This window comes from Orcinus orca, chromosome 8 (assembly GCF_937001465.1).
Source record: "Orcinus orca chromosome 8, mOrcOrc1.1, whole genome shotgun sequence".
In the NCBI taxonomy this organism is placed as follows: domain Eukaryota; kingdom Metazoa; phylum Chordata; class Mammalia; order Artiodactyla; family Delphinidae; genus Orcinus; species Orcinus orca.
This window is the reverse complement of record NC_064566.1, coordinates 35866940-35881768: the sequence shown is the minus strand read 5'-3', so window position 1 is coordinate 35881768 and position 14829 is coordinate 35866940. Positions and strand designations below refer to the sequence as shown.

At 38.5% G+C, this 14829-nt stretch overlaps 1 protein-coding gene across 8 annotated transcripts in view; it reads left to right on the top strand.

Moving 5' to 3' along the window:
• PRMT3 (protein arginine methyltransferase 3) overlaps positions 1-14829 on the top strand; it is a 133496-nt gene that overhangs the window by 92746 nt on the left and 25921 nt on the right. The window contains exon 14 of one of the 8 annotated variants that reach the window (XM_049713486.1): positions 10111-10831. The exons of the other annotated variants lie outside the window; for them this stretch is intronic. Within the exon in view, the coding sequence (XP_049569443.1) occupies positions 10111-10122 (12 nt within the window). The 3' untranslated portion in view covers positions 10123-10831. Of the gene's footprint in view, positions 1-10110; positions 10832-14829 lie in introns of those variants that run through there. 8 annotated transcript variants of the gene reach the window in all.

Below are 14829 nucleotides of genomic sequence, written 5' to 3'. Positions count from 1 at the left end.
GAGAATTTGGTTATATGTGATAAAGGCATTGTAGTTATATAAGGAAATGTTCATATTTTTTAGAGTCATAAACAAGTAGGTAGGGGAGAAGTGACATGATGTCAGGCATTCATTTCAAGACAGTTCAGCAAAAAGAGGGTCACGGGGCAGAGGGAGAATAGATGAAGCAAATGTGCCAAATACTGGTCACTGTTGAATATAAGTGATAGGTACTCAGAGGTTCTATAATTGTGTATATGTTTGAAGTTCTTCATAGTCGGATCTTTTTAAAAGATCATACTAATGACAGTATTCTAAGAAACACCTAAGAGTGATGAGGCAAATGTACTGTGCTAAGTTGCTTCTATAAAACTCAGCTATCTGCTATGCCTACCAAGGCTGAAAACATGCTTACCCTATGGCTTAACCTTTTCACTCTTAGAAATACCTTCATATGTTCACCAAAAAGACCTGTACAAGAATGTCCATTGCAGCATTGCTCATTAGATCCCTAAACTAGAAGTAAGCCAAACATTCATCAATAGTAGAATGGATAAATACATGCAGTATATTTATGGAATAATATACATCAGTGGGAAAAGAAGGTGATCTTGACTATACACTATGACATGGATGAATTTCATGAATGCAACATTCATGAAAAAAGGAAAAAAAGCCAAATATAGAATCTGTCTTTAAATTTCCATAACAAGCTAAACTAGTATAATGGTGATAAACATCAGAATAGTGGTTACATTTTGTGGGAGGATTTATCATTGGATTGGAAGGGGAATAATAGAAGCTCTGGGGTCTTGAGAGTGGTCTGTATCTTGATCTAGGTAGTGGTTGAGTGTGTTCACTTTGTAAAAGTTCACTGTGCCCAGTCAGTGATTTCCTCACTTTTATGTGTGTGTTATATATTTTATACTTGTATTCTTCAATAAAACATTTTTTAAATAAATGATTCTCACATTGGCTAAAAAAAGAAAATATTTTTTTGCATGTACATAATATTTCAGTTTAGGGCTTCCCTGGTGGCGCAGTGGTTGGGAGTCCGCGTGCCGATGCAGGGGACACGGGTTCGTGACCCGGTCCGGGAAGATCCCACATGCCGCGGAGCGGCTGGGCCCGTGAGCCATGGCCGCTGAGCCTGCGCGTCCAGAGCCTGTGCTCCACGGCGGGAGGGGCCACAGCAGTGAGAGGCCTGCATACCGCAAAAAAAAAAAAAAAAAAAAAATTTCAGTTTAAAAGTTCTTAAAGAACAAACCAAAAAAGGACATCCAGTGGTCAGAAGCTTGGTGAGTAAAAGGAACTGAAAGAAGCCCAGCATGGCTGGCGCATGTAGACCAGTGCTGAAGGAGGGTGGCAAGCTGTCCAGATCATTTAGCACCTGTACTATTTGTTTTTTTCCTTAGACCAGTGGGAAATAATTGAAGTTGTTTTTTTTTTTTTTTTTTTTTTTTTGCGGTACACGGGCCTCTCACTGTTGTGGCCTCTCCCGTTGCGGAGCACAGGCTCCGGACGCGCAGGCTCAGCGGCCATGGCTCACGGGCCAAGCCGCTCCGCGGCATGTGGGATCTTCCCGGACCGGGGCACGAACCTGTGTCCCCTGCATCGGCAGGCAGACTCTCAACCACTGCGCCACCAGGGAAGCCCTGAAGTTTTTTAAAGAGAGTGATATGACCTTAAGGGCACTTGAGAAGGATCATGGTTGGAATGTGGAGAACTATTAGGGAGACCAGAATGGATATGAGAGGCCTATGGGTCAGGTATTACAGTACCTCAGGCAAGAAATGACAGTGACTTGCACAAAGGTAGTTTTAGTGGAGATGGAGAAAAGTGGATGTATTTGAGAGCTATCTAGAAGGTAAAATTGCCAGGACTTGAGCACGGATTAGATAATGAGAGATGAAGGAAAGAGGTCACAGTGGTGTCTGCAAGGTTTCTTGCTTTTACAATTTGAAGAATGATGGTACTATTTTGTAAGACAAAGAAACTTGGAAGAAGAACAGGTTTAGAGGGGAGGATAAGAAGCTCGTTTATTAGTATGTTGAATTTGAAATACCTTTGAGATATGCAAGTAGTTCTGTCCAGTGGAAATTAGAATACTCTTCTGTGGTCTGTCTTGTCCAGTCAGACTTGTGACATATTCTGTCCACATATGATATATGACAGTAGAATCAAAGAAGTATAGGCAATCATAAAATCACTCTTGAACTAGGATGTATTTTCTAACCTGTGCTACTTCTTGAGGTTAATAGGCTCTAAAAGTTTTCTTTTCTCTCTCTCTTCCTTTTTTTTTTTTTTGGTAGGCAGATCCGAGGGAGTAGCATCATGTGCAAATAGAACTTGATCCAAATTAACTATTCAGGTAGAAGAAAAAGAGTCCATGAGAGAATTAATGGTCTAATTAGTGCAGATGATACTACCCTCCATTTTACTTAATGAATATGTGCTCCAAAATGAGCCTGAGGTGGGAAACACATCTGCTGTTTCTTTAGTTATCTTCCACTTCCAAGTATTTCTGTAGTATGAGCATCTTGCTGGACTGCATGCGATTCTTGCCTCTAAAGGTATATACAGTAGTCACCTTTATACACATTCCAAGACCCTCAGTGCATGCCTGAAATCAAGGATGGTACCATACCCTATATATACACTGTGATTTTTCCTATATATACATACCTGTGATAAAGTTTAATTTATAATTAGACACAATAAGAGAATGTTCAAATTGCCAGCATCACTACTCTTGGAGTTCAGGGCCATTACTAAGTACAATAAGGTTTACTCAACAATTGATCAAATAACCGAGTTGGCTACTTAAGTGAGTAACGGGTAGGTAGGATAAACAGCAAGGATACTGTGGACAGAGGGGTGATTCTCAACCTGATTGGGATGGAGCAGGAGGGCGTGAGCTTTTGTCACACTACTCAGAAGGTCATGGAATTTAAAACTTATTGCTTATTTCTGGAAATTTCCATTTAATATTTTCATGGGTAACTGATACCAAAGAATGGAAAACTGCAGATAAGTGGGGACTACTGTATTTTTAATACAACATGGCACTCTGCAAGCCATCTGCTTTATCTGGAGCCCAACCAAAGAAATGGTGATTTGTGCCATTGCCAGAAGAACTGGTTGTATTGAACATATTGAGGGATGGTTTATATTTCAGTCTCCAATGCAAAACCTTAAGGGGTTTTCCTGAGTGATTTTGATTATCTGAGATTTTTCCAATATGTGACTTATCCTCTATATAATATATGACTCTGCTGTAAAAGAATGCTTTGTCTCATATTTAAAGGGATTCTAGCTAGTTCTGATATTTTTGAGATTTGGTTAAAGTCCAGGTGTACCCTGTGCATTACCTACAAAATTTTGGACACTTCCACTTAATCCTGTCTTATTTTTCATTTTTCCCAGCCACAGAGGGTCCATCCTTCTAAACTGGACCCCTAAGGATTTTAACCTTTTAAAATCTGGATTTCTTCAACTCATTCTCCATGTTTAGTTGCCCTCTTACCTACTTTTGTTCTCTCTCCTTGGAAACATACCATTAAGAAAAAATTAATTTTTAAAAAGATATCTTTCCCACTTCATATTAACTTTGAGGTATATGTTTATTGAGTAGAATAGTGGGAAGAATCACTGCAGTATTTAACTGTTACTTAACCTACTCAGAGAGAATGCAGAAGTCCACAAAATGAGGAACCCTGAAGTTGAGTAAGACATCTAGTCCTTGGAGTCAACAGAGATTCCTATGCTTTATCCTCTTTGAAAGCCATGCTGTAAATGACACTTCTGAATCTGCATTTTTAAAAATTCATTAAAATTGATTCTGAATCCACCTATTGAGTTATGTTATAAAAGGATTTGAACATCAATTGTTCTGAAATACAGGTTGAGTGGAATGTTGAAATTCTTAAGCTACATTACGATCATAATTTAATTTTAGATAGGTATAGGGTCATGCTTAAAGTCAGCAATGCCCAGGGTCAGAATCAATTTATGAGAGAAATAATCATACTCAAGCCCAACTGAAATATTTATCTTAAGCACAGCAATAAGCATAAAAATCAAATAATCAATAATAGTGGACTCTTGATTAGAGATGTCAGGGAAGTTCTCCCCAGCCTTATCTCAGAGGCTGCCAATTAGCATTATTAGGTTGTGATAGTAAATGAGTTTGACCAGGTATTTTCCTCTCTGATTCAGGCAGTTATCTCTGGAATAATGACCTATAAGGAAGTAATTTTCTCAGTACAGATTCCCTTTGACTTATGCTCTGGCAGAAACCATCGTAAATATTAGCATTCAGATCTTCTAAAAATCCTAAAGCACTTAGTATTTCCAGACTTCTGAGGTATATGCATGTATTCACAGGAGAGATCAGTCCACATGCAAAGATGAGTCAAGAATTGAAAAAATAAATTTTTGTTGTATATACCTGTTTACCTAAATCAGTCTTATATTTTTCTTTTTTAGAAGACTAGATGAAGAAAGGGCCACTCTTGAAATAGAAGGGAGTTTTCTAAAAATAATTTAAATCAAAGAGGAAAGTTTAAACAGTGGTAATCTAGCACTGTGGTTAGAAACTTCAAACTTTGGGCTTCCCTGGTGGCGCAGTGGTTAAGCATCTGCCTGCCAATGCAAGGGACACGGGTTCGAGCCCTGGCCGGGGAGGATCCCACATGCTGCAGAGCAGCTGAGCTCATGCTCCACAACTACTGAGCCTGCGCTCTGGAGCCCGCAAGCCACAACTGCTGAGCCCACGTGCCACAGCTACTGGAGCCCACACGCCTAGAGCCTGTGCTCCGCAACAAGAGAAGCCACGACAGTGGGAGGCCCGCGCACTGCAACGAAGAGTGGCTCCCGCTCACCACAATTAGAGAAAGCCCGCACACAGCAACAAAGACCCAACACAGCCAAAAATACATAAATAAATTTATTAAAAACGAACACAGAAACAAAAAACTTCAAGCCTTAAAGCCAGTGGGCCAAGTTTACCAGTATGACTTTAGAAGAGGTATTTAACTTCTCTGAACTTCAAATTTTTATCTGAAAAGTGGAGATAATAACACCAATAATTGCTGGGTATTATTTTCAGTGCTAAATGAGATAGTGCATAAAAGCGTTTACCACTATGCCTGGCACATAGAAAATGCTCATAAAATGATCTGATTAATATTTCCATTCACTTTCCTATCTTGCTGCATTTTTTAAGGAAAGGATTATTTAGTTTTATTTTTAACATTCATTTCCTTATGGGGATTTAGGATGGTGTGATTTCATAGATTGGATTTACTTGCTCCATCAGGATTGAACAAGCATCACTGATTTGGCTCTCAGTACTATCTTAAAGACCAGTTTCTTTACAGGCAAAGATATACAATGAACTCTTTGACCTGTTCGTATCCCTGAATATCTAATGGATTAAAGAAATGAGACCTTCTTTCAAAATGCCGCATTTATGCAAATCAGGTGCTTCTCAAAGCAAAATCACTCCTTTCTTCTTACAGTTTTGCAGAGAGTCACATTTTTTACTTTTTAGATCACTAGGACAGTGACATCGCTACTACAGCATGCCCGTTCTTTTAACAAGTGATATGTCCTGGCTGTCCCTGAAGTCTGTACCATAGCATTCAATCTGATTTCTTTTTTCTCTTTTCCTCGTCATCCTTTTATTCAGCATCCAGTCCCATGAATGGGGCCCCGAAAGATGTAAGTCATTGTCTCACTCAGTATTCAGAGATCATAATCAAAAAAACACCTAACTTCTACTAACTAGTATAATTACCTTTGAAAAATTGCAGCCCTAAATGACAAAAAAAAAAAAAAAAAAAAGTAATGTTGCCAGATTTTTCGTTCTCACCCCAGATGTTGGATAGTTTTTAGAAGGGCTCAGGCGGGGAGGTGGTAGCCATCTTTTTTACTTCACTTTTCAAAACAGAAAAAAAATCCTGTTCATTCCTGGAAGGTAAAGTGTATCACATCTTCTACTTGCCCCCTATTTCCTGTCTGTCAAGATTTCTTTCAGTATTCCATCTCCTAGTTTATACTTCTGAAATTTCATAAAGACAAGAAGCGTCTGGTAGAGATTGATTTCCTAGTCACAAAAATGAGTTTTTAATAGTTTTCAGTTTTAAACCTCTGCAGCAGTCACAAAACTGATTTCTTTTTTGTTCTGCACTCATTTTTTAATTCAATATATCTACTATTTTTTCCTTAAAATTAAAAATATAATGTTTATTTATCATTGATAGTATTTTCTGGCATTTGAGGAATGAGGAGTGGGCCATAGAGGCTTTATAGCTTTTAAGGAACATTGGAAATCAGCATGAAAAATGGAATATAAGGAAACAGTAACCATTGACATTGAGCTGTGAGAAACTGATGACATGTGAGGAAGCAGGAGATAGAAAACTAGAGAAGCAGTGGGCTGTAAGAGTTTTTAAGTGGCAAGCACAGACAGACACACACACACACACACACACACACAACTTTTCAAAACGACTTTTCATTCAGGCAGCATGTATTGGATACTAGTGCTGTGTTAGGCACTGTGAATACAACAAAGAATGTAGTCTCTGGCCCCAAAGACCTTCATTTAGTAGGAGAGGCCAACATATAAATAGATGATTGTACTATGGTGTGCTATAATAGAATTTAAATACTACAGGCATATATAAAAGATAGCGTTGACCTGGCACACTCTTATTTACTCACTTTCCTCGAAAATCTTGCTCATATTTAAGGTTTTACCGTATTAGGCATGGCTTTCTTCCAGAAAGCCTTCCTCATACTGTATGCAGTAAATTAGTGGGGAGTGACTGATTAATTGATGCTGGTACTGACATCAAGGAATATTCTAGAGTAGTTGACATCAAATATGAGTTTTGAATAAAAAGTAGGAAATAATAAGAGAAGTAAAGCCTCATGGTTTTCTTTTCCCAAAGGTCGGTAGGAGTTGAGCATAATATATCATTTGATTTCTTTTATTTGTTCACTCAATTAACAAATCTTTATTAATTTCTTTTAGTCCCTGAACATCCCAGGCTATTTCATGCCTTTGTAACTGCATGGCTATTTTCACTAAATGTTTAGATTGAATGCCCAGTCATTGTGCTTAGGCATTGAGGATAGGGAGGCGAACACAGTTGCAGAGAGATTGCCCTAAAGGGCCTATTGGGGTTTACAACTGAACAAAAGACATTGAACAAAAAGCATTATGAATATGGTGAATGTTATTGCAGGGAATGCAGGGACATTTAATGGATGTATTATAATCTACTCTGTGGGATTAGGGAAGGCTGCCCAGGGAAAGTAACATTTAAACTGAGACATAACAAGTAAGAAGGAGCTAGTTTAGAGAATGGGGAAGAGAGTTACAGGGGGTACCTTAGATAGGGGGAAAAAAAAACCCAAAACAGTGCAATGATGAATCTGCCTTCTATAACAGTGGACTGTGTAAAAGGAGTTACCCTTTTACTGAGACGAGCTACAAAAGCTGAAAAAAATACTAAATATTATCTGTTTGAAAGTACCAGAGAGATAAATTAGTAAAGCATTACCAAGCCAAGACTCAGAAAAGAAGGAAATCCAAAGAAATGAGACTGGCATTTGGGACTGCTTTTGCCCTGTAGGCGTTTACCAGTTCAGAGGAAGCAGCTAAAGGACTTTGTAGCCCTTTTGATAGCCTCACATGGTTAGGAATACAAAAACGGAGCTCTTTAAAAATTCCCCAGTGCATTGCATTGGGACCCAGAAGGACTGTACCCAAGGGTAAGGTAAAACAGAGGTAAATGAGCCCTTGCAGGGACTGCAGCCCCGCTTCAAATCATCTGGGTGGCCCAGGAAATTCTCAGACCCCATTTTTATTTATTTATTTATTTATTATAAATTTTTTTATTTTTGGCTGTGTTGGGTCTTCGTCGCTGCACGTGGGCTTTCTTTAGTTGCAGTGAGCAGGGACTATTCGTTTTGGTGCACGGGCTTCTCATTGTGGTGGCTTCTCTTATTGTGGAGCATGAGCTCTAGGCACGCAGGCTTCAGTAGTTGTGGCTCATGGGCTCTAGAGCGCAGGCTTGGTAGTTGTGGCTCACAGGCTTAACTGCTCTGCAGCATGTGGGATCTTCCCGGACCAGGGCTCAAACCCATGTGCCCTACATTGGCAGGCGGATTCTTTTTTTTTTTTTTTTTTTTTTTTTTTTTTTTGCAGTACACGGGCCTCTCACTGTTGTGGCCTCTCCCGTTGCGGAGCAACAGGCTCCGGACACACAGGCTCAGCGTCCATGGCCCACGGGCCCAGCCGCTCCGCAGCATGTGGGATCCTCCCGGACCAGGGCACGAACCCGTGTCCCCTGCATCGGCAGGCGGATTCTTAATCACTGCGCCACCAGGGAAGCCCCAGACCCCATTTTTAGATTAAGATAACTTTGCTTTTGCCAGCACCCCCCAGGTTCCTGGCAGAAAAAAAGATTCTTTCTAGAAGAGTATTTTTATAAGTCTGAAATTATTTCTGCAGTTTTTCATATATAATGTTCAGAACATAATCGAAGGTAATGAGTCACACAAGGACACAAAACAACATCAATCAAGAACCAGCTAAAACAGGAAATAAAAATAGAGCTCCAGGTGTTACAGGTGTTAGATGTATAGATATGGGCTTTAAAATAACTATGCTTACTAAGTTCAAGGACAAAAGAAATTACAGATGTCAAACAAATAGTTGGAAATATTTAAGAAATAATAATATAACAGATTTGATAAAGAACCGAACAGATATTCTAATACTGAACTAAAGATGAGTTTAGCGGTAAATATTAAATCACTAGTGTAGAGAGGATTATTGAACTGGATTTTATGTCAGAGGAAATATCCAGAAGGAAGCACAGAGGAATGCCACGATGCAGCATTGGGAAGGGCAGGAGATATAGAAGACACAAGAAATGGTCTAATATATGTTTAAATGGGAGTCCCAAAGGGGAAAGGAGATGAGAATATTTCAAACTATTTGAAGAGATAATGGCTGAGAATTTCCCAAAACAGACGAAAGACAGTGAGCTACAATTTAAGAAGTACAACATAACTTGAATAGGAATGGATAGATATTTTACATTTCTGGGTATATACCCCAGAGAAGTTAAAACATACCCACACAAACACTTGTTCATGAATGTTCATAGCAGCGTTATTTATAAAAGCTAGAAACTGAAAGCAATCCAGATGTCAGTCACCTGAAGAATGAATAAACAAAATGTGGTATAGCCACACAATGAAATATTATCTGGTTATAAAACAGAGTGAAGTCCTGATACCTGCTGCAGAATGTATGAACCCTGAAATGATGAGTCTTGAAAACATTATACAAGCGAAAGAGGCCAACTACAAAAGAATTCCATTTATATGATATTCCATTTCTGTGATTCCATTTATATGAAATGTTCAGAATAGGCAACTCTGTAGACAGGGGATAAGACAAGGAGTATGGATATAGGGTTTCTTTTGGGGGTGATAAAAAAATGTTCTAAAATTAGATTATGGTGATGGTTGCACAACTCCAAATATACTTTTTTAAAAATTGAGGGACTTCCCTAATGGCACAGTGGTTAAGAATCCGCCTGCCAATGCAGGAGACACGGGTTTAAGCCGTGCTCTGGGAAGATCCCACATGCCGCGGAGCAACTAAGCCCATGTGCCACAGCTACTGAGCCTGCGCTCTAGAGCCCTCAATCCACAGCTACTGAGCCCATGTGCCACAACTACTGAAACCCGTGTGCCTAGAGCCCGTGCCCTGCAGTGAGAAGCCACTGCAACGAGAAGCCCGTACACTGCAACGAAGAGTAACCCCCGCTCGCTGCAACTAGAGAAAGCCCATGCACAGCAACAAAGACCCAATGCAGCCATAGATAGATAGATAGATAGATAGAATTATACAGTTTATTTAACTGGGGAAATTTTTATGGTATGTGAATTATATTTCAGTTGAAAAGAGGGGAATAAATCCACACCTAGATACATCCTACTAAGACTACAGAAACCAAAGAGAGCATTTTAGAAGCCTCAGTGGGGCTGTAAGTAGAGCATTGGAATTACCTTCAAAGGAGCAGTAAATAGATGATTTCTCAGCAGGAACAGTAGAATTGGAAAGACAGAAGATAATTCAATGATGACATCCTCACGAGGACTTCCCTGGTGGCACAGTGGATAAGACTCCGCACTCCCAGTGCAGGGGGCCCAGGTTCGATCCCTGGTCAGGGAACTGGGTCCCACATGCATGCCGCAACTAAGAAGCCTGCCTGCTGCAACCAAGGAGCCTGCCTGCTGCAACTAACACCCAGTGCAACCAAGTAAATAAATATTTTAAAAAAATGATATCCTCACTGTGCTGAAAGAAAATAACTGCCAACTCTGAATTTTACCCAACTAAAATAACTTTTAAGAATGAAGCTGAAGTAGATTTTTCAGGTGAACAAATAGAAAGAAGGACTTCCCTGGTGGTCCAGTGGTTAAGACTCCACGCTTCCACTGCAGGGGGCATGGGTTAGATCCCTGGTCGAGGAACTAAGATCCCACGTGGCGCAGGCAAAAAAAAAAAAAATAGAGAATTTACCCCAGGAAACTGATTTCTGAAGGGTATATAGGCAAACAAAAACGATCCCTGGTGGAAGACCAGAGGTAAAGGAAGCAATAAAGATTAACAAAAGTTATATATGCACATATATATGCACATAGCAATAGTTTCACTCCTAGGTATATACCCAATAGCATTGAGTACTTATGTTCACCAAAAAACATTATAAAAAAAGTTCATAGAAGTGTCAACTTAAAACTACTCAAGGGGCTTCCCTGGTGGTGCACTGGTTGAGAATCTGCCTGCCAATGCAGGGGACATGGGTTCGAGCCCTGGTCTGGGAGGATCCCACATGGCACGGAGCAACTGGGCCTGTGAGCCACAACTACTGAGCCTGCGCGTCTGGAGCCCGTGCTCTGCAACAAGAGAGGCCGCGATAGTGAGAGGCCTGCGCACCGTGATGAAGAGTGGTCCCCGCTTGCCGCAACTAGAGAAAGCCCTCGTACAGAAACGAAGACCCAACACAGCCAAAAATAAATAAAATTTAAACTGTTGATTCATTAGTGTAATTTAAAACAAAACAAAACAAAACAAAAAAAACTACTCAATACCTGTCAACAGTAGATTGGATAAATAAATTGTATAGTCGCATATGTCTTAGAGCCATATAACAGCGTAGGTAATATGCAATAGTATAAGTGAATCTCAAAAACAATAATAAAGAAAATTAGCCAGGCACAAAAGACGACATGATATATGTTGAAGTATGTAATAGGGAAAATGAATCTGTTTTAGAAATCAGGGTAGTTAGTGAGGTAAATGTTGGCCAGGATGTGAAGAAAAGGGAAGCCTTGTGCGCTTTCGGTGGGAATGTAAATTGGTGCAGCTACTATAGAAAACAGTATGGAAGTTCCTGAAAAAATTAAAAATAGAACTACCATATGATCCAGCAATCCCACTTCTGGGTATATATCCAAAGGAAATGAAAACAGGATCTTGAAGAGGTATCTGCACTCCCATGGTCATTGCAGCATTATTTATGATAGTCAAGATATGGAAATAACCTAAGTGTCCATCAGTGGAATAGATAAAGAAGATATGCCATATACATATATATATGTATATACACACGCACACGCACACATAAATGGAATATTATTACGCTGTAAAAGAAGGAAATTTGCCATTTACCACAACATGGATGGACCTTGAGGGTATTATGCTAAGTGAAATGTCAGAAGAAAACGAATATTGTTTGATATCACTTGTATATAGAACTTAAATAAAAAGGCCAGACTCAGAAACAGAGATCAGAATAGTAGTTACGAGGGAGTGTGGGATGGGAGAAATGGGGAAATGTTGGTCAAGGGTACAAACTTCTAGTTATAAGTTGAATAAGTTCTGGAGATCCAATGTACATCATGATGATTATAGTTAATAATACTATATTATATACTTGAAGGTTGTCAAGAGAATAGATTTTAAATGTTCTCATCACAAAAAAATAAATGATAATCATGGGGTATGATGGGGGTTTAGCTAATACTGTGGTGGTAATCGTTTTGCAATGTGTAAGTGCATTAAATCAACACATGGCACACCTTACGTTACACATTGTTATATGTCAATTATATCTCAATAAACCTGGGGAAAAAATCAGGGTAGTAGTTACCCTGTGGGGGTGCCTAGGGTTGGCTAGGTGCCTAGGGGGACTGCTAGGTGCTGGGGTGTTTTGGTTCTTGATCTGAGGGTGGGTATCATAGCTGTATTCTGTTTGAAAATTCACCATGGTGTGCACTTTTGTGTACTTTTCTGCATGTCCGTTATACTTTAAAAGGTTTTTTTAAGTGAAAATATTGGTAAATCTCAGTGAATATTGAATGTATAAAATAATAGTATCTTATTTATAGCTAGGAAGAAATGTAAAGGAGTTAGGCCACGTAAGATATCAATCTACAGAACGTCAGAATTGAAGTATTTACGTTTTAGGTTCTGAAGAGGTGATCTCGTCTGCTCCGTAAAACCACTTTCATAAGCAATTTTGAAATTACAAGGGAGAAATCTAAGTAAATTTTAAAGGAATTTCAGTTATAATTTGGGAATATTTTAAGTAGATCAAAAATTAGTTATGTTGAGTTTTTCAGTAAAAGTACCTTTTAAAAATATTCTGAGACCTGTGGTCTGTTTTGATGCTTTCCATATTGCTTGATCTATTTCTAAACACTACTCAGTTTGGCAATATCCCTTGAGAAGTATATGGCACTTAACGTGTATTGTTCCCTAGAGGAATCAGGAAAGAAAAGATGCAGATTTCCTCTTGGGATAAAATAGAAAATTAATTGAAGAGGGAAGAGTCTATAATTTAAGCTATTGTTAACATTAGGAGAATATCATAATATGTAATTTTCATTTTTGTTGATTATGTCTTCTTAGTTTAAATACCAGTTATCACCATCAGAGTTCATGCTCTTTATGCAGCAGCTTGGTATGGCCTGTATTTTTATCTTCATCTTGTTGGTTTATAGACAATGATGTAAGCTTAAAACGTATAATCTTTTTTATGCAGTATCTTCTTACTCTTTCTTCACTTGCTTCAGACTCATCGTCAGTTAGCTTTTGAATTCCATACTAAGATTTTGAAAGAAATACTCCAACAAAAAATGAACTGTATTTTTGTTATAGTGATTCTGCTGCATGGATTACAAGCACTCTATCTGCATGCTTGGATAAACTCCATCAAAAGCACATTATCCTCCTACTTCTGTGGCCAGCTGCCTAATTGTATCTGCTGTAACCACACGCTGTTGGAACATGATACCAATGAAGAACAGAAATGATAAATTACTCCCTGCAGGTGATAGTGATAATGATAATTTTTAATTTCCTTCTTCATCATAAGGTGTAGTCTGATCTTATTTCATTGGCTGCATCCTGTTACATACACACATGATATGTCTGCTTTAAAGAAGTACTCATCACACCAAAATACATGAGAAAGTAATTCGTTTTTATTCCATGTCATTGTTCTTCAAATGAGCACGTATAAAACGAACTGCATCTACCTTTGTATGTATGGGATGAAAAAGCAAAACGTGGCTTAAAACAGATTTTCAAATGATTCAATTTACAAATGCTGTGAGTTATGTTTTTCCTTTTTGTGAAATCCACAAAGCAGAAACAAAACAGCTCATTGTGAAACTCTGTTCTAATACTTAGGAATATTTAAGATGCACAATAAAGCTACACGTCTGTATTATTTTCCTGTGCACTTCAAAGTAATTATGGAAGATTCTCACCAAATTACAAGCGTGATCAAACTATCCCAGAAATTTACTGTATATTTTTCTTTCATTCTGTTTCCTTCTGTCGTCATCACTTTTGTTCGTAATTACTACTCATTCTTTCTCTCAGTCTAAGTGACTTTTATAACTAAAATTTTTCTGACTGCGGTGTGTGGTGTAAGTCAGTGAAATTTTATTTATTTCATTGTGACCTTGCCTTTGCAGATTAACCCAGCTCCTATAGATAACTGATTTCAATGCTTATTTTTCTCCTTAGCATTCCCTTTGCCCCTGACTAGAGATATGTATGGAACAAAGGGGACATTTATTCTGTGGTCACGCCTTCAAACCTATCTGATCTTTTTCAAGCACATGTCAAGTTGTGCTGCAGTTATTTATTACCATTGCCAATTAGTCATTTTCAATTTCCTGTGGTGGTTGTTTATTCTTATATTTGAATGACTTCCACAGACAGAGTGTTAAGTTCATTGAAATTAACATTTAAAACACCTAGAGATAGCCTGTCAAAGTGATGGTAACAAGGAGGTGAAACTATAATTGAAAAATAGTTGTATGTTTATATTCTGCAGCAAAATGAATAGTTTTGTCCCCAAATCAGCTGACATATTTGATTGTTTATAATGGCCTTGCAGAAATAAAAACACTGATCATAGTTCCACTAGTTTATATGACTATGTTTCAAGTTTAAGGTTTTTTCCTCTTTTTTTCTAATATCTATTTTAATTATCAAGGATCATTTATACAGGGGGGAAAAAAAAGGAAGCGCTTTCCCTAATGTGGCATTTTAGTCCTTGCTTGTGTTTGAGAGTAAATACCATTTTAAGCCCAGAAAATCCCTTTGGTTTTTCAGAGCAAGCATCTTCCACTTTCTCAGTTAAGTGAATGCTACCTCTGCATGTAATTTTAAATCCCAGGTGATTTTCTTTCTGACTTCTCCTCATGCTTCTGATTAATATTTGCTATGGAACTGAT